This window comes from Canis aureus, chromosome 27 (genome assembly GCF_053574225.1).
Source record: "Canis aureus isolate CA01 chromosome 27, VMU_Caureus_v.1.0, whole genome shotgun sequence".
Lineage (NCBI taxonomy): Eukaryota > Metazoa > Chordata > Mammalia > Carnivora > Canidae > Canis > Canis aureus.
Genome location: NC_135637.1, coordinates 10,200,145 through 10,223,622, shown reverse-complemented (window position 1 = coordinate 10,223,622; position 23,478 = coordinate 10,200,145). Strand labels below are relative to the sequence as shown.

The 23,478-nt window shown below is 49.7% G+C and overlaps 2 protein-coding genes and 1 long non-coding RNA gene across 14 annotated transcripts in view; 2 read left to right on the top strand and 1 right to left on the bottom strand.

Moving 5' to 3' along the window:
• CCDC62 (coiled-coil domain containing 62) overlaps positions 1 to 3,408 on the top strand; it is a 40,552-nt gene extending 37,144 nt beyond the window's left edge. For 10 of the 12 annotated variants that reach the window (XM_077875415.1, XM_077875414.1, XM_077875410.1 and 7 more), the window contains one exon: positions 2,590 to 3,408. In XM_077875415.1, the coding sequence (XP_077731541.1) occupies positions 2,590 to 2,691 (102 nt within the window). In that variant the 3' untranslated portion in view covers positions 2,692 to 3,408. Of the gene's footprint in view, positions 1 to 1,475; positions 1,570 to 2,589 lie in introns of all 12 variants that reach the window. The other 2 variants (XM_077875411.1, XM_077875413.1) reach the window with 2 other exon arrangements.
• A 3,818-nt stretch (positions 3,409 to 7,226) lies between these two features.
• HIP1R (huntingtin interacting protein 1 related) overlaps positions 7,227 to 23,478 on the top strand; it is a 28,280-nt gene continuing 12,028 nt past the window's right edge. The window contains exons 1-4 of the mRNA XM_077875388.1: positions 7,227 to 7,411; positions 21,691 to 21,754; positions 22,195 to 22,337; positions 22,591 to 22,647. Of these exons, the coding sequence (XP_077731514.1) occupies positions 7,319 to 7,411; positions 21,691 to 21,754; positions 22,195 to 22,337; positions 22,591 to 22,647 (357 nt within the window). The 5' untranslated portion in view covers positions 7,227 to 7,318. The remainder of the gene's footprint in view (positions 7,412 to 21,690; positions 21,755 to 22,194; positions 22,338 to 22,590; positions 22,648 to 23,478) is intronic.
• Positions 16,385 to 22,631, bottom strand: LOC144299779 (uncharacterized). The gene is made up of 3 exons (XR_013366468.1): positions 21,365 to 22,631; positions 16,919 to 17,017; positions 16,385 to 16,794 (listed from the first exon to the last, which is right to left on the bottom strand). It is a non-coding gene; the product is annotated as an uncharacterized LOC144299779 (long non-coding RNA).

The window sequence follows — 23,478 nt, the reverse complement described above, 5'->3', positions numbered from 1 at the left end:
CTATTTTTCACTTTTTGAGGAACCTCCATACTGTTTTCCAGAGTGGCTACACCAGTTTGCATTCCCACCAACAGTACAAAAGTGTTCTCCTTTCTCTACATCCTCACCAACACCTGTTGTTTCCTGAGTTAATTTTAACCATTCTAGCAGGGGGTGAGGTGGTATCTCATTGTGGTTTTGGTTTGTATTTCCCTGCTGATGAGTGATGCTGAGCATTTTTACATGTGTCTGTTAGCCATCTGGATATCATCTTCGGAGAAATGTCTGTTTATGTATTCTGCCCAGGTCTTAAGTGGATTATTTTTGGGGTGTCAGTTTTGATGAGTTCTTTATAGATTCTGGATACTAGCCCTTTATCCTCTAGGTCTTTCACAACTATCTTCTCCCATTAGAATCATGTTTTTAAATTAATAAAATACATCAGATTATAAAATTCATGAGAAGGCTGTTTGAGCAGAGAGGAAGCAGCATGAATGAAAGCCCAGAGAATAACCCTCACTAGCTCAAATGTAGGTCCCAAAGGGAGGAGGAAGATGCTGAGGAGGTGGCTTATCCTGCAAGCTAAAGTTTACCACCTAAGTCTACCAGTGTCTTTCCAGGTATCATCCTCCTCTGTCCTTTTTTTTCTTCTTCTTCTTTTTAAAAATATCTCCCCAAACACCTGACAATGCTAACCAAGTCCTCAGTAGGTACTTATAATTTAACAGTGGCACTTAAGAGTTGTTCACTCTTATTGAGGACCACTGTCTCATTAAGGGCTCAACACAGTCCATGTTAAGGCTGTGATAAAGAGCCAGTTATATTTGGGCATTAGTTGATTGCCATTGTTTAAGGAATAACACACATTGTAAAGCAAACAAAGCCTTCCTACTAGGCAGTTAGAGACAGGAAAAGGGCTGCACACATGAATAGGAAATCAGTACCTCTTTGCTGGAAGGATGTTAGTTGTATGAAATTACTTCATTATATTTCATTAATTCTGTAAGGTATTTTAAGGGCATTTCTGCTATATTTGTGTGTGTTTGTTTTTTGGGTTTTTTTTTTTAGATTTTATTTATTTATTAGAGAGTGAGAACGAGGGATCCCTGGGTGGCGCAGCAGTTTAGCGCCTGCCTTTGGCCCAGGGCGCGATCCTGGAGACCCTGGATCGAATCCCACATCGGGCTCCCGGTGCATGGAGCCTGCTTCTCCCTCTGCCTGTGTCTCTGCCTCTCTCTCTCCCTCTCTCTCTGTGACTATCATAAATAAATAAAAATTTAAAAAAAAAGAAAAGAAAAAAAAAGAGAGTGAGAACGAGTAGGGAGTGGAGGGGCAGGGGGAGAGGGACAAGCAGACTCCCCACTTAGCAGGGAGCTCAATCCCAGGACTCTGGGATCATGACCTGAACCGAAAGCAGGCGCCCCTATATGTGTGTATTGTCTTAAGTATTGTCCAGTTTTTCTCTCCTGGGTACTAATTTTGAAGTTGTTTTGTAGAATTTAGAAGTCTCAGAAGAGTCAGCTCAAAAAAATACTTTTATTAGTAATTGAAGAAAACAAAAGTCAACTTCACTATTCATTGTGGTCATAGGTAAGTCACCTTTGTTTATCTCCTCTTATAGCTCATTTGATATTTAATAAGTAACTTGGGAACATTGATAATAGAGTCAAGGCCATGCATTTGTTTGACCTATAATCCTTGTTTGACCTATTCATACATACCTTCTAAATTTAATCAGTAAAAGTCAATTGTTTGTATGAGAAATGAAGATCAAAGAGTTTTGTTCTCAATACCTAGAATTTTAAACACAAGGAAGTGAATACAGACAGTTTTCAAAGTCAGAATCTAAATTAACATTTTAGGAGCACCTGGGTAGCTCAGTTGGTTAAGCATCCAACTCTTGATTTCGGCTTAGGTCATGATCTCAGGGTCATGAGATTGAGCCTGGCATCAGGCTCCATGCTAGACATGGAGCCTGCTTAAGATTCTCTGTTCCTCTCCCTCTGCCCTTTCCTGCTGCCTCTTTCTTTAAAAAAAAAAAAAAAAAAAAAAATCAGCATTTCATTTGGATGTCTTTTTGGAAAGAAGTCTTTTCTGGGGTTTCAGGTTTTATAAAAATGTTCATTGAGTGGGGTGCCTGGCTGGTTCAGTTCACGGAACATGTGACTCTTGATCTCAGGGTTGTAAGTTCGAGCCCTATGTGGGGTGTGGACATTACTTAAAAATAAAATCTTTAAAAAAAAAAAAAAGATTCATTGATGTAGTAAGTATTTTCTTGATTTGTGTTTCCTTCTATCAAACCTGCATTTCAAATACAAAGTTTCTTCAGAATCCAGTTTGGTAAGTTAAAAAGTATACTCACTTCAGATGCTTTCATGGTAAAAGAGAGCACGTCAAGAACTCTGTGAAAGCAGTGAGTGTAGGTAGCCCTCTTTCTCTCCCTTGTTCTTTCTCTGCTGAGAAATTTTCAGATTTATGGTATTTTGCGTGACCTTAGGAAGATAAAAATCAAGACGTATAGTTAATTTTTTAGAGACTGGAACTTAGAATACAGTACCCAATGCTCTCGACTCGATTTTTATTAACTCTGTGTTTCTTTCCTTCTTGCAGAAGCCAATTTCTCATCTTCGGAAGGCAGGAAGTGGACATCAATACCTAATACCTAACCTTGAAAACAAGAAGGGGATTGTAATCCTTTGTAAGCAACATTGAATACCCAAGGGAAGCATAAACTGAAAGTTAATTTTTCAGCATCTATATTTTGTTTGTTTTCAAGTTGGCCATTTTCATGTTGAAGATATATTTTTTTATGTGTAAGAAATTAGACCTTACTGTGTATTTATCTATATACAAACTTGGAATAATTATGCTAGAGAGAAAAGGACTTCTCTGTAAAGATGTAGACTACAGTTAAGTACTAGAGAAGCTCTTTAAAAATGTGAACATCAAATAGAGAACCCCTGCATACAAAATGCTATCTTAACTATGATTTTTTTAAAAAAAAACTGTGCTTTAAATTACAACCAACAGCTTATTAGAGTCACCTGCGAATATATGAGAAGTGGTATTCTCTTCTTTTGTGGCTTTAGCTCTGGACTTTGCTATGTAAAAGAGACATAAAATGATAGGATACAAAATATTTTTAACTGGAAAGTATCTCCTCTGTTACTGACAGTTGAGGTCCTTCTGTCCCAAAGCTGAACAGAGCCCCATCTCGTCTGGGTCTGTAATAGGTCCCATCTACTTACACAAACAAAAACTTGCAAGTTTTGTATGCATTTTTTTTTTTATCATTAAAGACTAAAACACTTACCTTTTAACTTGTAATTTAATTTTTTTAAAGAATATACTATGTGCATTTCTGTCCCTTCTAAGAAAATTGATCAGCTTCAGTCAATAAAAAATATTTTTAATAATAAAGAAAAATAATTTTCTTGGATTTCTTTTTATCATAAAGGAGTAAAAAAAAAAGGAAGGTTAGTTGCTTGAAACTGAACCTGGCAAGTTAATTTCCTTGGGAATGGGAATGTATTTTTTTTAAGCATTGCAGATATCAAGGTTCTATTGTGCTGTATAAATGCCCCTTTGTTGAAAGGTTTCAGTGCTACTTCAGAGATGATTTTCATGAGAGTGGAGGAGCCACCCCATTTAGCCTTTTTAATTAGGGTGCTGAAAAGAGAAATTGGGTGAGGTTTGGCTGTGTTCTTTATAAATGCTTGCTTTCTCCCTCAGGCATGGCTGGTTTGTGCAGAGGAAGTCTGAAAAAGGTACAGTTGATTCTGAACTGTTGGAAGCCTAAAATGTCTCTGGAGAGGCTGATTTCCAGTCTGAGAAACAAAATATGAAAATTTCTCCCTTCTCTTTATGCTAGGTTTGTGGCTACCTGTCAGCTTGCCCAGTGAAGAGAGAAGGAGAACACTGATGAGACGCTAATAAGTAGGAAAATTTCAGGGAACTAAAGGATGAAGAAAGTCAAAAGTTATTTTGTGGCTAAATATATTTGAGCTCATAGGATTATAGTATCTGCAGTATCTATCTTACTCTATCACGTTGTTGTGAATTATAGCACATACAACTAAAAAATGGGAAATCTTTATATTAATACCAATTTATCTCTCTCAGCCTAAGTTATTAAATATGTGAGCAGTTTCTGGTAGGGAGAGTCAGCCTCGGTCTGTTTAAAAGAGTTGCGAGATAAAAACTAAGCATTTATATTTTGTCATCAATACTCTTCCATACTCTTCCATCTTAGGAGGCAGCTAAATGGTGCTGTAATTTGCCTGCCAGAAATTATCTCAGCCATCAAAAGAGACTGGTGTTGTAAGGGTACTTTTAGAATTTGTGAACAGGTTTTCTAAAGAGAAATACCCCCAAAGAAAGAAATTCTAAGTCAAGATAATATGTAAACATTAACAACAAACAGTTTTACCTAAAAAGCTGTAGTAGGAAAGCATGGTATTGAGAGGCTCAGTGGGGTAAGGTTGGTTCAAACTAGGAAACCAGATGAATTAATCAGGACCACAGCAGACAAGGTAGGTAGTGATCTTTGAGAGGAGTTTATCAAATGAGGGGAGGGCACATTAATCAGTCCTATCAGGGATGATTTCTGGGTTCTCAGCCAAATACACACTTAGGACATCTAACAACAACAACAACAAAAATAATTTGAACACACAGTAAGTACTACTTGCTGGCCATCGGAGACACAACAGTAAGCAAAGCAGACTGAATCCTTGTTTACAGTGGAGACAGACCTTAATTAAATAATCACAAATAGATCATGAAAAACTGGTAAGTGCTCTGAAATAAAGCTTGGAGCTACTGTGACAACATACATCAGGGGCATAGGTCAAGGGCGGAGGCTTCAGGGAAGCTGAAAGATAAATAGATGCTAACCCAGCGAACAGGAAGAGGAAGAGCATTCCTGACAATGGTAACAGCAGGCGCAAAGGCCCTGAGGTGGAAAGGAGCATGATGCATTTTCAGACCTGATGGACTAGGATGGCACAAGATGAAGCTGGACAGGGAGGTTGGGACCAGATCATACACACATGTACCAGTGAGGCAGTGTGGGGACTGCAGCCCCATCATTTCAGTAAGCCTAATGATATAAACGCTGCTGTTCAGCTTTCTTGGGTTTTCCTTAAAATGAGGCATTCATAACCCAAATTCTTTGCCTTTCTAATAGCCTGTGGGAAGCATGAAACCGTTCTGGAAGTACACCAAAATGGTGCCCTGATTTTGATGATATGGAGAATCTCAGCCAACCAGTGATGGAACCAGTACTAGAACCAGGTCTCTTGCCTAACAGCATTACCAGAGATGAACCCTAGCAAATTCAGAGGGGGAAACATTGTGTCCTAGGCTGCTTATCTTATAAAACTAAGCCATATGTTGAAGTGTACCAAATTATGGGGGGTTATTATTATTTTTTTAATTCATGAGAGACAGAGGTAGAGATATAGGCAGAGGGAGAAGCAGGCTCCCTGCAGGGAGTCCGATCCGGGACTCCATCCCAGGACCCTGGAATCACGCCCTGAGCCGAAGGCAGACACTCAACCACTAAGCCACCCAAGTATCCCTGCTATGGGGGATTCTTTATTCTTTCAACCCTGCATTTCACACACATTTATTGAACATTGCTAATGTGCCAGGCATCCTGCTAGACACCGAGATTATATATATTTTTTTTTAATTTTTATTTATTTATGATAGTCACACACAGAGAGAGAGAGAGAGAGAGGCAGAGACACAGGCAGAGGGAGAAGCAGGCTCCATGCACTGGGAGCCGGACATGGGATTCGATCCCGGGTCTCCAGGATCGCGCCCTGGGCCAAAGGCAGGCGCCAGACCACTGCGCCACCCAGGGATCCCTAGACACCGAGATTATAAAATGGAGTAAGATAGGGTGCTTCTTGCCCTGCAGGAGCTCAAAAGCTTACATACAAGCAGATAAATTATAATTCATTAGAGATATTTTAGTAAAGTGCTCTTGGATCCCAGTAATAAACTGTTATTAAAAAGAGAGGTAGTTGATTGCTGATATGAAGTCACTGTGGCAGATGTTCTAGACCTAGAGGAGTTGTTGCCTGTTTTGAAAGAAGATGCTGTGTTACATATAAAGTTCACAGGATAACTTGCTTTTGTTCATGTGGAAAAAGGAGTCTGAGAAACAGCTGGTCTGGAGCCAGCAAGCCCCTTTACTGTGGTCTTTATTTGGACACAGCTGTTGACCAGGGTGCTGGGGATTAAAGATGAAACAGTACATGTGAAGGATTTAGCTCAGTTCCTGGCAAATAATAAGCCATCAATAAATATTAGCCATTGTTATTCTGGTAAAGACACTTTTCAGGGATTAGAATTAGATAAAGCATGGTTAGTTTATTTTTGGTGGAGTCAGAAGAGAGCCTTGTCAAATACAGTTTTCAAGTATCCAGTGTCAGTTTTGGGGCAAGCAGAGATTAATCTATGAAGTTTTGGAGAGGGAGACCACCTTCAGGGTTACGTAGGCATCACTCACTCTTCAAGGGGAGTCCTTAGTACCTGTACTGGGTGATCTCATACCTACTTTCTGAGAGGAAAACGGGATAGTAGAAACTAACCATTTGATAGCATACACTTGGGAGAACTGTGAGGTATATATAGATACACTTTTTTTTTTTTTTTTACTTCAGTCTTGGATAATTTAAAAAGCAAATCAAGAACAGTGTTTTGTAAAGTCTCACACGACCTCCTCCTGTGGCATCTTTCCGATGCACTTTGAAAAGATGTGCACTGTGCACTCTGTGCACACAGCACTGTGTTGTGTTCAGGTCTGTCTGCAGGTTGTCCCAGGCCTGCAGCCTCTGAGGATTCATCCCGCGGCCCGCGACGATGATACCTGCTGTTACGTTAGAGATGCACAAAGGGGACGGCTTACTTGTATGCCTTTTCACACATACATTAATATAAGATTGAGAAGGGAAAAAGATGTCTAGTTGTGCTTCCATTGGTCAGATTCAATAAGGCCAAGTTTTCTGCAGTTAGCGAGATCCTTCTCTGGTGGAGACAGGACCTAGTGAATCCGGGGAGGAGAACGTGGGCAGAGGTGTGGAGGGGCAGGGGGCCTCGGCCGGGGCTCCGCCCCGCGGGGGCGGGGCGGGGGCGGGGCCGGGGCGGGCGAGGGGAGGCCCGGGCTCCCCGCGGGCGGGGGCGGGGGCGGGCCGGCTGGGCGCCCTAAGGCGGCCTCGCGGTGCCTAGGCTGGGGCGGGCTGCCGTGACGCGCTCAGACGCTCAGAGCCGGGGCCGGGCCGGGACCGCGGGCGGCGGCGGCGGCGGCGGCGGCGGCGGCGGCAGCAGGATGAATAGCATCAAGAGCGTCCCGGCGCGGGTGCTGAGCCGCAGGCCGGGCCACAGCCTGGAGGCCGAGCGCGAACAGTTCGACAAGACCCAGGCGAGCGGCAGGGCCGCGGGCGGGCGGGGGGCGGGCGGGGGGCGCCCTCTCCCCGGTCCCCTCGCACGCGCCCCCGCAGCTCCCGGGCTCGGGACGCCCCCGGCCACCTTGCGCCCCGGCCTCCGCCCCCCCCGCCCCCGCGGCCGCCCGCCCGCGCGCAGGTGAACCGGAAGCGCGCCGGGGATGGGGCGGAGAGAGGCCGCTGGGGACCGAGGCGGCCAGGGTGCGGGGGCGACGGGGCGAGGCGGCGAGGCGGCCGGGCGGCCCAGGGGAGGGGGCCGGGGCGGCCGGGAGCCCCGGGTGCGGGGCGGGGCGGGGCGGGGCGGACGCGTCGGCGAGCCAGGTGGGGGCTGGGCCAGGTGCGCCCGGGCCTAGGTGCGCCCCCGGCGGGGCCTGCCCGATTGCTGGGAGCTGGCCGGCCGCCCCTCCCGCCGCCGCCGCGCAGGCCGTGTGAAGTGCCCCCACCTCGGGGAAGCAGAGCGTTTCCTTGAAGGAAACTCGCAGCTTCCTCTCCGCCTGAGCTGGTTTCCAGGGCCGCACCGTATCTCCTTAGACGCCGAGCGAAAAGTTTCACGTATGTAGCCAGACTTGTTTGCCTGAGCGCCGGCCCACGTAGGGACGGGTTCACACCCCCTTATTAAACACGGGCGCCCGACAGACAGAAACTTCCCGGGGCTCCTTCCTGCACTTCCCACGCGCCTGAAGGAAGGCCACGCTGCGGGTGTGGGCGCCGCTGCTCCTGCTGAGACCACAAGGCCGCCGCCGCCGCGCTGCTGGGTTCTGCTCCTTTTTATCTTCACAGACGGAGGTGTTCTTAGGCCTGGGGGGAGGGAAGAGCGCATTTGTTTATTGCCCAAAATAAGTCAACCAAGACTGAAATAGCAGAAAAATTTTACTTTAGAAATAAAGGAAGTGGAAGGGCCCCCTCCTGCCCTGTCTGAAGCGGTGTGGCAAGCGGCGTGGTGACCTCTGTGGCTGCTGTAGCAAGTTCTTCCCACCTGTCCCTGCCTACAGCAAGGACTTCCGCGGTTGCTTTCAAATCAAGTTACCTACGTGCAGTCTACTACAAAGCTTTCATTTTGAATCAAGGAAAACTCAGAGGGACCCTCTAACCGTTGTGCTTATGATTAACAATGAAAGGGATAATGAGATTTGGGGGCACCAAGGCTTTATGAAAACCAAGTGCTGGAACCAGCCTACCTGAAAATTATTAATTTATCCTGGGGATCCTCATCATCTGGCCTATTTTCAGCCCGGATAACCCATCGTAAAAACAAATGTGGTATTTAATTTAAAGTCAGTAATACATAAATAATTGTGGCAGGAATTTATGCAAGAATGGAGAAGAAAATTTAATGGGCAGAGAGAATCTGGATGTTTATTCACTGATTTTTTTATTTTTTTCCCCCTGTGCTTTTGAGGAGGTATAAGGAGGCCTGATTGTTACATAGATGGAATTAAAAGGCCAGCTTCACTAAGCTTACTCTTTATTATAAATCAAGGACAATCTCCTTTAACATCAAAGAGAAAGAATCTCTGATATAGATCCACACGTTTTAGTGGTTGGTTTGGTAAACAAGCAGGTGTTTTTTGTTTTATGGGTTTGTTTGTTTTTCTAGTTTCTAGGGTTTTTCTTAGAGACTGAGAGGGTTACTTAATAATGAATAACTGTGTAATGGGTGAATCTCATAGGATTTACCTTTTGCTGACCCCCTTTTTTTCTCAGATACATGGCAGTTTGGGTTTAGCATCTAGGTTTGCTTGTCTTCAGAGTGACTTATTGAGGGATGGAGGATAAAGATTTTGTGCATGGTTAATATTTAATTAGCTCGCTCCCAGAAATATCTAGTGAGCTGCCAGCAAGGCCCTGTTGGTGGAAAGGAGCCAGAGAGCTGAGGTTGCTACTTACAAGTCTCCTTGTGGACAGAATAGCACATCCAGTTCATAGATTCACCTTCCCTTTGGAATATACTGCTTCTGTCTTCATGTTGCCCACAGTGCCCTGTGTTGCAGGGAAGCATTTTGACTTGCTTAGAATTTGTCATCAGCCTTGCCTTTCTTCTTGGGCCCCTGGATCAGGAGCAGGAAAAATGCTTCCATATTAGTTTTCTTGACAGACCATACCCCATTTTGCAAAGGTGCTTTCCCCACCCCAGTCAGGAGTGTTAAGGAAGAGCAGGCATCCTTCCTTTGTGTAGCTGGTACTTGTGATTGTTACATGGTGTGTGTGTATCATTCCAGAGAGAGTGTCCAGAAAGTCAGTCTATTCTTTACCACAACTTTAACCCTTTTGGTGATAAAACCCCTTTTCAAAATGGAGATGACACAATAGTATTGGCTTTTCGTTGTTGTAGCATTCTGAATACAGAATGTTAGAGAATCCAGTATATCTGCATTTTGAACCTGAAACTAGCCTGTTTAAAAAAAAAAAAAAAAAAGATATAAGGGCACCTAGGTGGCTCAGTCAGTTAAGCATCTACCTTCAACTCAGGTCACGATCTCAGGGTCCTGGGATCGAGCCCCACATCCAGTTCCGTGATGGGGAGTCTGCTTCTCCTCCCTCTGCCACTCCCTCTACCTCTGCCACTCCCACTGCTTGTGAGCATGTGCTCTCGAGCTTACTCTTTGTCTAATAAGTAAATCTTTTTTTTTTTTTTTTTAGATTTTATTTATTCATGAGAGACACACAGAGGCAGAGAGAGAAGCAGACTCCCTGTGGGGAGACTGATGCAGGACTCGATCCCAGGACTCCAGGATCATGCCCTGAGCCTCAACCACTGAGCCACCCAAGTTTCCTATAAATAAAATCTTAAAGAGAGAGAAAAATGATGGAATATCATGCGACGGGCTTGTAGGCAGGTGGACCTGAGTGCTATTAGCCTTTGCCCCTGGGCAAGTTGCTTAACTCCTGAATCTGTTTCCTCATCTGTAAAAATAGAGATTCATTCCACCCGCCCCCTATAGCTGTTTTAAGGTATAGAGAAACACTGTGGTAGGCTACCCCTCAAAGATGTCCACATCCTAATTCCTGGAACCTGTGAGTACTTTATCACACTTGGTAAGAAAATACTAATCAGCTGACCTTAAAATAGGCTGATTATCCTGGCTTTGCCAGGTGGGCCCAGTGTATTCCCAGGGCCTTTGAAATGTAGGAGGAGGGGGGCAACGGAGGAGATCAGAGGGATGGTCTGCTGGGGGACTGCTGGCTGTGACTGGCTTTGAGGTGGAAGCAGGGGCCCCTCGCCAAGGAATATGGGCGTCCTGGAGAAGGCAAGGAGTGGAGTTGTCTGTAGAGCCTCTGGAAAGAAATGCAGTATTGCTGGCACCTCGATTTTAGTTCAAGAAGACCTGTCTGACCTTCGAAACTGTAAGATGATAAAAACTTGTATTGTTTTTAGGCACTAAGTTTGTGGCAATTTGTTATAGCAGTAATAGGCTGCTAATAAACACAGAATGCAAAACACATGGTTCAGTGCTCTGCAAATAGCCATCATTCTCCCTTCCCCACCTCCCAGAAAAGCTTTAACACTTGAGAACTATTTCAGAACTTCCACTAGAGTAGAGACCCATCTTTGAGGCATATTATGGATGAGGACTCAGCAGATAGGAGTCATGGAAATGCTAAGCTTTTTGTTTATCTATGCGTGTTTGTGCCTCTCTGGTTCTGTTTCCTTTGCAAAATAGAAGTAGAACGCAAAAGCTTCCTTTCAGGTTGGGACAGAGAGGGGCCACTGTGCTCCGCAAGCCAAGCCCAGTGGGTGGGCGTTAAATGGATAGGCACAGCACACCTGAGTGGCTCAGTGGTTGTGTCTGCCTTCGGCTCAGGGCGTGATCCTGGAGTCCTGGGATCGAGTGCCACATCGGGCTCCCTGCGTGGAGCCTGCTTCTCCCTCTGCCTGTCTCTCTCCTTGTGTGTGTGTCTCATGAATAAATAAATAAAATCTTTAAAAAAAAAAAATGGATAGGCAGGACCACCAAGGCATTGGAGCTTTTCCAGTAGGGAGGACACATCAGGTAGAAAGCTGTTCATAGGTCCAGTTTTCCAGGTCAATGACCCATCCCCACAGCACCCTCCGGGGAATTGAAATCTTGTAAAGAATAATGTTTTTTGACATTCAGGACTTGCCAGCACTGTCCAGTAGAAACAGAATACACATCTCAGTGTAAGTTTAGGTTTCCTTGTAGCCACACTACAAGGTAATTAATTCATCTTAATCGTCTATTGTATTTAACCCAATGTATCCAAAATACAGCCATTTCGATATGTAATCACTAAAAATTATGAATGGGATATTTTACATTCTTTTCCTACTAAGTCTTCAAAACCTATTTGTGTGTTTGAGAGCACATCTGTTTGGGCTCGCACACTTCAGGTGCCACACTTGGGCAGCCACTACCTGTTCTAGAAGCAGGGTGTTAGAATCCCCTGGGGAGTGTCTTTAAAATATCTGTGTAAAGGTGCTAGAGATTAGTAGGAGTCATTTGGTCTGGATAAGCCCCAGGCATTGGTTTCGTTTTTGTTTTTTTAAGTTCCCTAGCCGGGAATTCTTTAGAGTCTCCTTGAAGACAGCCCACAGGACACAAACATGTGTTTGGGAACTTGAATTTGGGTCTGAGATTCAGTCCCAGATAATGCAGTATTCTTTCCCACTTGCATATTTAACATGTTGGTCCTTCTGCCCTGACTTCCTGCCCCACATGTGCCCATCACCCCCTCCATGGAGTCTCCTCTGGCCGAATTTAACACACGCCCACCTTTGTGTCTTCATTATTCCTTTTAAATGCTGTGGTATTCTAACACTCTAAGTCACTAACCCCTTTCTGGGCCTCATTAAATGTTTACCAAGGGACGCTTGGGTGGCTCAGCGGTTGAGCATCTGCCTTCGGCCCAGGGCGTGATCCTGGAGTCCCAGGATCGAGTCCTGCATCGGGCTCCCTGCATGGGGCCTGCTTCTCCCTCTGCCTGTGTCTCTGCCTCTCTCTCTCTGTGTCTCTCATGAATAAATAAAATCTTAAAAAAAAAATGTTTACCAAAAAAAATTTTTCCCCTGGCATCAAGTTTGGGAAGATACCTAAATCATGTGGTGGAGAGCTAGAACTCCCCAAGCTGGGTCCCAGCAATGTCGGGGCTTGGGCGTGGGGGGGTCGGAGCGTGGGCATGAGGTCACCATGTGTAGGCATGGTTCCCAGCACCCAGTGCAGACAGGTTGAATGGCTGGAGAACAGAGGTGAGCCAAGGCTTTCAGCAAAGGAGGGAAAGAACCAGGCTCACAACCACACTACTGTGCTGCCCCCGCACCCCCCACCCCAAGCTGCCTGTGAGCTGCTGCCTTGCCAGAGTCCAAGTCAGCTGGGCTGGGTCTTGGGTGGTGAGCTGTACCCTTTCCACTGTGTGCACTGCTGTTTCACACCAAGATGCCAGATGCCCTCTACTTGGTGAAGCCCAGGCAGGCAGCTGACTTCCTGACTCCCCAGGCTGCCAGAATCCCAGAATCCTCTGCTCTCTGGATGTCAGAGGATGTGTTGGTCCAGACTGAGGCGGGATGAGGCTGCTAGTCCATCCTTCCCCGTTGCCATCATTGGTGTACACTTGCCTCCATGACACGTTCGTGAGGACCATTTATTACATGGTTTGTCTGGTGCTTTGGGGTGTGCCACAGGAAGGTAAAGACCACTCTCGTCCTCTCCAGGAGTTTTGGTCTCCATGAAGGAGATGGCAGAGGGGTGAGGTGGACAGGAGTGCTATGGCAGAGCAGTTCAGGGCAAGACTCATCTGCAGAATGGACATAATCGTGCAGCCATCACGGAGGAGCTGTGAGGATTTGGAAGACTTCATAGTGTGGGGCTGCCTGGTGCAGAGTCAGTGCTGTGTGTTAGCTGTTTTGTTGTGTATGGAAAAGCAGGTTAGGCTGAAAGAAACAGAACCATGCCCCTGCTGGATTATTTCCCTGTGCCCCTAGTTTAGCTATCTGTAAAGGGGGAGCCAAGGCTGTTTGGAAGAGCAAGCAGATCTGCAGCAGGGGTGGGGGGAGGCAGGAAGGTAGGGAACAGCACCTTCCTGGGAGAAGGAGCCTGCAGGTGCTCATGCTCTAGAAGCATTCCTCCTCCTCCAGGACTGCAGGCCTCTGCTTCCAGGGAAGCCTCAGGGACGTTGGGGAAGCCAGCCAGCATCTTACTTCCTTGCCCTCAGCCCAGCATCCCAGCCAGCCCCAGGCTGGGCCCGTATGTGAATGAAACCCAACTGGGCGCTTATTTGCTCATTCCCATAGCTCTCAGTGGAAACTCTGGAGTCTAGGCCTGTTTGGCTGAGGCTCAGGGAAACCCAGTCTGCTAACCTGAGACACTTGGCCCAAAGGGTAGAGATGCCTTTGCCAGCCGGGCTGCGCTGTTGGCGATGCCCTTCCCCTTCACTTAATTTCAAGGTGGACTCAGGTATCACCTCATTTGTGAAACCATCAACCACTTACCCCCTGCCCAAGCCTTGCTCTGCTTCCCTAGTTCTCATGACATTCACACCATTTCCCTGTCTCCCTGTACGTGGCAGTTCAGCCAGCAGAAGTGGGCAGCTAAGCTTATGCATTGTGTTTAGATCCATAGGAGAAGGGATTGTGTTGCTTCCCCCTCTGAGCCCCTAAGTCCTACCTACTGAACCCCAGGAGCCTCAGGCAGGATCTCCTTGGCTTCTCTTATGTCCTAGCACCTAGGAGCACATGATTTGGGGGACGTACTCATTGTGTATGCTGAATGAATAGATGCCATGGGACCAGTGGGTCTCCCTTCTTTGACATTGCTACCTGGTGAGGCCTAAGCGACCACCAGCACCCACTGCAGAAGACTGAGGCAATGGAGAAAAGTTTAATCCAGGCAGGATTGTTTCTTTTTTTTTTTTCTCTTGTTGAAATAAACACAGTCATCAAACTGCAATAGGCTTGCCTGCCAGGGGGTGACTCAGCCCCCTGGCTTGTGGGTCAGACAGGTCTGTGGAGTGATGTCACCAGGACCACGAGGAACGAAACCACCCGGGCTGGCTCCCCATCCATTCAGAAGCAGCCTGTGGAGGTGGGCCTAGGGGCTGTGTCATCCTCCCTTTGTGTCACCTGCAGAGCCCTGGGAAGAAGTGGCATTGGGTCAGGCTGCCACTGGTGAGAGGGAGGATCCTTCTCTGGCTTCCACCTGTCCTCTGGAGGGGTAGGCGTCATCGACAAGGCCCTCCAGTTTCATAAACAGGATGATCATGGGACCCAGACTGAGTGGGGACTGGGGCGTATGAATGGAGAGAGATGGCATTTGAAGGAATCAGGGTAGGACCAGTGTTGCTCCCCTGGCTTCCCATCTGCTGAATTACCAAACTGCTGGGTGCCTCCCCACTTTGCATGTGACCATATCCCAGTGCCTTCTTAGCTACAGAAATCCTGTGTTTGCTTTCAGCAGCGGCTTTTGAGATGGCAAACACTTTTGAATGAGGTCTCTCTGTCCTTCAAACATCTCTTTGGAAACACTAAAGCAGAGTAACCCGCCTCTGTGCCAGTCCCTGTGCCTTGGCTCTTTGAAGGACGTTTTGGTCTCTGTTAAGTGCCTCTGTTAAGTGTTGTGATAACAGCACAAGGAGGAAGCTTAAGTCTGATTCATTTTGGGATTGATTTTTCAGGATAGTAAATGTTTTATAGTTGCTTTTACTATTTAACCAGTAGTTAAATTATTAGCTAGAAAAAGACACTCACTGCCTTGAATCTAACCAGAACGCATATGTGAAAGAGCTTTTGTTCATTCAAGTGTTCACTCCCATGCATCCAATAAAGATTTATTGACCACCAGGCACAGGTCTGGGGACTGGAGATATAGCAGGAAGAGCAAAAGACTCACAGGGTCCCTTGTACCATGGACATCTGTTTGGGGGTCAGAGGTAGAAGCCGAGAAGAAGTGGTAAACAAGATGGTTTCAGATCATAAACATACTGGGGGAAGTAAACAGAAGATGCTTTCTGAAGAGGGTGGTTGGAGAAGACACTCCAGGAAGGAGCATTTGGGTCCAGAGCTGGGTGATGGGGGATGTGCCAGGCCTAGAGGTGGGACCTGACTTCTCCTCTAAGGAAGTAAAGGGAGGAATGTGTGGTTAGAACCAAGAGAGGTGGGATCCCTGGGTGGCTTAGTGGTTTGGTGCCCGCCTTTGGCCCAGGGCGCGATCCTGGAGTCCCGGGATCGAGTCCCGCGTCGGGCTCCTGGCATGGAGCCTGCTTCTCCCTCCTCCTGTGTCTCTGCCTCTCTCTCTCTCTATGTCTATCATAAATAATAAATAAATAAATAAATAAATAAATAAATAAATAAATAAATAAATATTAAAAAAAAAAAAAAAAGAACCAAGAGAGGTGTTTTGGACGTGCTTCATACATGTTTGCATTCTAGAGGACCCAGGGCTTTTTCATTCCTGCTTTCCAGATAGGGAAGCCTCCATCAGGAAAGGGGGAAGTTTCTGAAGCAAAGGCTCCCCGGTGATTTGGGATGATCTGTGACAGATCCTGAAGGCCGAGGTGCTGTAGCATCCCCAGTGGGATGGCTGAGAAGACCTGTCTTTATCTCCAGATGCAGGGGCTCCTGGCAGAGGAGTCCTCAAAATGAAGACAGCCAGGGTTGCATCCTCTACAGCCACTTAGCTCCTTGCCAAGGGTTGTGGGTTTCCAGACCAGTGTAATTGGTACTGATGAGCATTGGGCCAAAAACCAATGGCTCTGTGAGATGCTCACAGTCTTATCTTTTTTTTTTTTTTTTTAATTTTTTATTTATTTATGATAGTCACACAGAGAGAGGGGGAGAGGCAGAGATACAGGCAGAGGGAGAAGCAGGCTCCATGCACCGGGAGCCCGACATGGGACTCGATCCCGGGTCTCCAGGATCACGCCCTGGGCCAAAGGCAGGCGCCAAACCGCTGCGCCACCCAGGGATCCCAGATGCTCACAGTCTTGCTGTATCCTCAGTGACTGTCTCCTCCCCCACTGCCCTCCCTGACTATGGCTCTTCCTAGGGCTCCTTTGCGAAGGCCCACAGCTGATGGCGCGGGGGCTGAGTTGCTGTGAGCAGATGCTGATTAGAACTTCTAGGCTTGATCATCAGGCTTCGCTGACCATGTCTGTGCTCTGAGGCCCAGCTTCTGTCTGGAGTCTGCACCGGGCACCTAGCCTCTCTGTACCACCTGCTGTGGCTCCTGCCCTGCCCTGGCTGCCTCACAGGGCTCCTCTTTCCTGAATCAGCACCTGCTGGAATGCTTCCTGGGGTGTGTCCCTGCCAGTTGCTCCTCTGGGGATGGGTGCCATTGGTGGCTTTTTCCAGCCTGGTCCTTGGACGGTCTCCTCTGGCTTCACTTGTCCTGGCTGCAGGACAAAAGCTGCCCTGGGGAGGCGCCAGAGTAAGTGGAGATGAAGGTCAGAGCCCTGCGTCAGATGCCCTTGCTCATAGGAATGGGGAACCCTGGAGGCCCATGAGCTTCTCCGTGCCATCCCGATGCTGTAATTACCCGAGGTTTTGAACAAATCCCTGATCCAGAATGTGCTTCCTGACTTGGAATCGGGCCAGTTGCTCCCTGAGCGGTAGTGGTCCTGGGGACGCTGGGTTCCTGTGGCGGGACAGAGAAGGCTGTCTGTTGACTCACTGCTCCCTTGGCCCAGCCTCCCACCTCCGGGACCCCGTGGTGGCTGAGAGGACAGCGTCCAGAGCCAGGCAGCCTGGGCTCCGGCCCCATCCAGCAGCCTCCCTGTCCTTGTAGGCCGGGGAGGGTGCTGTGCAAAGCTCAGGTCAATATGCAAAACACTTAGAACAGTGCCTGGCAGGGCACAAGCACTTGGTCAACATTTCATCATTAGGACCTTGAGCAAGTGATTACCTTCCATGAGCTTGGTTTCCTCATCTACTTCCTCCTAGGGTGACTTTGGAGATTAAATGAGCTAATACTAGTGAAGTGCTCAGCGCACATGCTGAACGTGATAAAAATCTTTCTACTATAAGATTATTGAGCCTAGTTGGCTCTATTGTGGCATGAAATGTCACTTTTACAAGTTTCCCGGTGCTGGTGATTCTGATGGTGTCTCCAGAGTCTGCTGAAGCCTTCCCATCCCTTGGCCTCTGGCCACCCCCAGCATAGTACGGCACCTCTGCCCTTCAGAAGGTCAGGTTGCTCACCATCCAGGCACCAGGTGGAACAAACTGCAGACTCTTGGAGGCAGGCAGGGTGGCTGCCCAAGGCCTGGGGTGTGGACTTGTTGGCTTTTTCCACCACAGAAGGGGCAGCAGTGGCCTGAATGCCCATGAAACCATTTACTGTCTCATGCTTGCTGGTCTAAGAAACCTGTCTCTGCAGACCTTTCAGCTCCCACCGGAGACCCCTGGGCATTCCTGGGGTCTCACAGCTGCCCTGGAATGCACCATTATCATTCTTGTCCTGCTTCCCTTCAGTGGGGAGAGCTGCTTCCTAGCCCCCCATCCCGACCACTGGAAGGTCAATAGGAATCACTTCCCCCTCTTCCCCAGGAGTCCAATAAGCAGACAAGTCCCAAACTGGTTGCCTCCTCTGCTTCCTCCCACCCAGGCCTTCTCTCCTGCTCTGAGTTTTCCAGCCAGACACCGAGGCCCCTAATCAATCCATTCGACTTAAAGGTGTTTCTCTCCATGGCAATTGATCTTGCCAGCCATGAGGGATTACATTTGCTGTTGTCAGAGCTGCTGGGATAGTTCTGGCCTAGGTGGCTGTCCCAGGGCAGAAAGAAACCTTTTTGCAGTCTGGCAGGCTGTAGAGCACCCACATGCTGGTGCTGGGCTCCCCTGCGACTCCCCCTCCTCCTTCAGTTTTCCCCCAGCCACCTGTTGGCCTGTTGTGAGGGTAACCTGCTGTGTGGACAGAATAAGTATTGCTGACCATCGGAGCGTCTTGAGACTGTAAACACTAGGTGCTGAGCTATGTCACTGTTGCTCAGCATAGATTCTAGCAGTAAGAAGAAGAGCCCTGAAGCTCTCCCCACCCCTGCAGCCCACTTAGGACAGGCTAGGGTGTCCCTGGGGCCTGACATCCCCTCATGGGACGAGGCTTGGCTGCTGTGCCTGGTAGGAGAAGCAAGGCCCTGTGAAGTGTGCACAGACTCCCTCTGTGTGAGCACTGTGCCTCCTTGTGAGGCTTCCTGACCCACACATCTGCTGCCCTGCACACAACGGGGCCGTGTTCCCTCCCCGGGAGGGACCCTGTTTCTACAGCCAGCCACAGGGAGCAGACAGCACTGGGAGGGTGGAGTGGGGAGGGAGGGAGAGGAGGAGCCTAGTGCCCAGACTCTGCCGTGTGCCTAAGTCCCCACATCTTCCGGGGCCCGGAGCCCCCACACTGCTTTTGGAAGTCTTCCATGTACCAGGAACCATTTAGGGGCTGGGGGTACAGCAGCAGCCAGAGAGGCAGAACCACTTCCCTCTTGGTGTTGACACTCAGGATAGGATGGATAACAGACAAGGAAAACATCATGGTCAGGGGGCACCAAGTAGCTGAGTACACGGAGAGGTGTTAATCAGGGGAGACTGAAATAGGGTGGCAGCAGGAAGGGGACTGGTGAGCAGAGACCCATAAGGGGTGGTGGTGAGGGGTCCAGTTCCCAGCAGTGAGCGGGTGCTCAGTCTACGTTTGGACCCAGGATGAAGTAAAGGCTGTCTTAGTGGCCTGTAGGGAAGGCTGGGAGAGGGCACTGCCCCACTCAGGCACCCCACCTTCAGCTCAGCAATGCACTCCTGGCTCCTGCTGCCCTGGCTGTATGGGGCCTCCTCCCTACCCCTCTCTGTTCAGGAAAAGGCGCCTTCTCAGCCACTCCCCTCCCTTGCTGGGCCCTGGTCAGCCCATTCCTTTAGGAAGTGTCTCTGCTTCTGCTCTCCAGCTGTAGACTCCAGGAGGGAGGCCAGTTACTATGGAAGCCCCTTCCTGGAGTCTGCCCCAGGACTTGGGCAGGAGAGAAGGCCCACTCGGACTTCGGGCCCCATCTCTGCATCCACAGCTGCCTCCTGCGCCTCTTCTGCATGTGTAGCTGTGCAGCTTGGGCTCTGCTCTTGCCCTGAATCTTCCCGATCAGGCTGGACCAGATGACAGTCATCAGAAGAGCCAGCTCAGGTGTCAGAGCAGCTGGGGGATGGAGTTACACACCCCGGAGACCGGACACTCCTGGCTTATGAGCTGGCAGCTGCTTGCTGCTGGGGGAGGCATGGCCCCCACCTCCTTATCCTGTGCACTGCCACCTCTGCCTGGCCCTCCCAGCTCTGTGCCTGTATGGGAGAGAGGTGCCTGGGGTGCTGTATAGCAAACTCACTAAGGACACAACAGTCAGCTAGACCTGGTTTGGCCCTTAGGAGCTGCACAGACAGGACACCTAACCTCTCTATACCTCAATTTTTCTCATCAGGAAAGTGGGCTAGTAGCCATTTCCTAGGGCTGTTGCTGGAAGCATGTGGCCTGTGCCTGGCACGTGGTAACCACCGAGGAAGTGGCAATTGGCGATCATCATTGTCACCACCACTGTTGTGGATGGAGTTTGGTCTGGGTGGGGTGTGGTTGTCACATGGGGCAGAGAGAAGTGAGTCCTGGGCTCGGCTGCTCTCCCAGTGGCTGCTCAGTGATGCTTCTTGAACAAAGGCTGGCACTGGAGCCTTAGGGAGGCTGCGCTGGCAGAGGGTCGGCAAACAGATGGCCAAGGGAACCTCCCGGGTCTGGCTCCCTGAGGCTTTGAGAGTAAGAGAAGCCAGAGCCTCTCTGGATTTCTCCCAGGACCCTGGGATGGGATGCCAGGAGAGTGGCCCCCTGAGCAGCCCACTGTGGGGTATGCAGCAGCCCCAGCACTCCTACATCCTGGCAGATGGGGCCACCCTGGACTCTGCGGGGGCAGGGGGCTCGGCTGGGTTCAGAAGCTGCATCTCTGATCAGAGAGGACTCCCTTTGCTCCCATGGGGTTGCTTTCTTACTGACAGAGGAAGTCTCCCAGTCTTGCCAAGTAGCCCAAAAGTCCATTCATAGTAGACGTGTTCATGAGGCTGGGCAGTTACATTGTATAGAAGCCAGAGATGGCTAGCGCAGTGGCCTCCAAGCTAAGAAGAAAGCAAGCATCATGGCTGCCCCTTGGGGCTCCCTTTGCCCTGTCCCCTTCCCACTCCTGCCCGAGTCAGACCACCATACCAGTGTGTCCTGTTGACAAGGCATTGACCTGCAGGCTCAGGTCCTGGGCTGCAGGGTAAGCACATATGGCACCCCCACCCCATGCTCAGCCCATTGCAGGCTCTAGCCTGGCCTGGGGGGGCCAGCCAGTGTGGGCCCCAGTAAAGGACCATCCTTCCCTGCAGTGGCATGGCAGGTCTTCTCCATCCACAAACACGGATGTCCTCAGCTCAGTGCTGAAGTAAAACCTCTCCACAAGTAAACCCGGGGTCGACTATAGTTACTGGGTGAGTAGAGCCAGTAGCAACAGTAAGTGCCAGGGACCTTTGGTGAGGGAGTAGCTCCATTTGAGAAGCCTTGGGCTGTGCAGGCACTGAGCTAGGGGGAGGAGACAGGACCCCAACAGGTAGAGATGGGAGAGGACCTCTGCCCAGAATGCATTGGCTGCTTGCTCAGGGCCCAGGTGGCAGCAGTAGGTATGCTAGGTGGATCCCCCCACTTCCCATGGCTCTAGTAGGGCCACGGTCACCATCTGCTTCAGTGAGGGTGGACGCTGAGTCAGGACTCATCCCCTCCCAGGAGGGAGGTGGCCTGTGTGACAGATGGGCCACAGGACCTGGGTTTGTCCTGGTTCTCAGTGGAGTGGCTGTGTGGCCTTGCCCTATAGTAATGTGTATGTGTAGGGGGTGACATGTATCTTCATGGAGTGTCCTGAGGGCTCAGGAGGGACAGGATAGAAGATGCCATGTTGTTGCCACTGGCTGCTACCCTGGGGCCCAGGGCCCGCCTCACCTTCTAGAGTGAGCTAACCATGTGCAGGTGTCCTAGACGTGTCTCCTGCAGCCACCACCAGCCACCAGCCAGCCTCTGTCCTTACTTCGCAGCCGCCTGAAGACTCCTAGTGGCTTTTTGGCATTGAGCATTGGCTCCGTTTGAGCTGCACATATCCCGCAAAGGAAAGCGTCTTCAGAGCTCTGGTTCGCTTAGATTGAGAGAATAGCCTTTTCCTCTGCATCTTTACACCTGCCTCCTGCTGGCGGGAAGAATCTGTCCTGTGTGCCTTCTGGGGAAGTCGGCCTGGTGGGTCTCTGAACTGTGCCTCCTCTGTTCCCTTCCAGGCCATTAGCATCAGCAAAGCCATCAACACCCAGGAGGCCCCCGTGAAGGAGAAGCATGCCCGGCGTATCCTCCCTCTGGGTCCCGCGGGGAGGAGGGGGCAGTGTGAGGAGGGCAGGGGGGCTCCAGGTGGCCGCATCTGCCCTCGCTGGGACTGAGGCCTGAGGAGGCGGGTGCTCGCTCCTGGCTCCTGTGGCCTTGGGCCCGCTGGCCTCCTGCCTTGCCCCTTTCCTTTCAGGTTCTGCATCCCAGCTGGGGACCGCCATTCATCACCTTAGGCTGTTGAGCCTGGTTAAATTTGCGAGGCTTCACCTTGCTTGTTTGCTTGACTTTGGCTGAAAACCACAGCTTCCCGTGAACTGTGGCAGATGTGGAGGGAGAGGGATGTTGGGAGAAGGTGCTGGGCGCCATGAGCCTCCCCCTGCATCACGTAGCTGTACTCGCTGGGTACCCCAGCCTTCTTCCCACTTGAGCCTGCTTCCCGCACTTGGCCTTGACCCTGCTAGGCATCATTCTGGGCACTCACCACGAGAAGGGCGCCTTCACCTTCTGGTCCTACGCCATTGGTCTGCCACTTCCCAGTAGCTCCATCCTCAGCTGGAAGTTCTGCCACGTTCTCCACAAGGTCCTCCGAGACGGGCACCCGAATGTGAGTAGCCGCTGTCCGCCGGTCCCGAGCGGGCAGGTCTCCCGGGCCCCCGTCTGCTGCTGCCCGAGCAGGCTGCCACCCCAGGGAGGCAGAGCAGCATGCCTCAGAAATGAGAGGTTGTCCCCACATCTGCCTGCTGCCCGTCCCTCCCCACGCTCAGCACGCTGGCGAGCACAGGGAGGGCCTCCGTTGGGACCCTGCCCATGCAGGTCTGCTGCTTCATCCTTGTCCCCTGTCCTGTCTCGTGCTGCAGGTCCTGCATGACTGCCAGCGCCATCGGAGCAACATTCGGGAGATCGGAGACCTGTGGGTAGGTGCGGGGAACAAGCACAGTGGCCTTAGCGCCTTGCACAGTCCACCGGGTCTGGAAAGTCCAGCCACGGTCCTGCTTGGCGTTCCATCCCCCTGTGGGGCCGAGCGAATGGGCGCTCCCTGCAGGTGGGCGTCTCTTCCCTCTACCACATTCTACTTCCCGAATCCTGGCTTCTTGACCCACCCCAGGGTTCCCTGCCACAGTGGCTTGAGGGTTTGCAAACTGTAGCTTAGAGTTTTGTAAAGGTACTTCAGAAGTTCCATTAGCATGTGAGTCACATGTGCTTGATACCAAATCCTAACCCATTTCACTTCCCCCAGAGCAGAAGTTAGGATGTTATCTGGAGATGTTGGCCTTGCTTTTAAGGCCTCCTATAGGAAATTTCATTAACCAATGGGCCCCCCCAGCTCCAGACCTGGAGCAGCCTTTCAATCGCTGTGAGTTGGGAAATTGTGGTGACACCCAAGTCTGGGTGTCTGACTGGCAGGTACAGCCAGTGTGAGGGGTATAGACTCCTTGCTGCGCCTCCGACCTGAAGACTGGCTGCTTTAGAATTTCCAGATTAGAAACTGGGTTCAAAAAAACTCCCCAGAAGATTTTTGTAATTGATTTTTTAATTTAAACTCAATAAACATATAGTATATTATTAGCCTCAGAGGCAGAAGATTCTTCTCTACAGTGAAGTTTGAGAATCCCAAGAGCTTGTATTCTAGGTCCTCTTCAAGACCCTCAGGGAATTTGGGGGCTGCGAGGAGGGCTTCTGGCCTCATTTGTCTTCTGGGAGGACTGTTGGGAACTGACCAGAGGGAAGGCAGGACAGGGCATGGA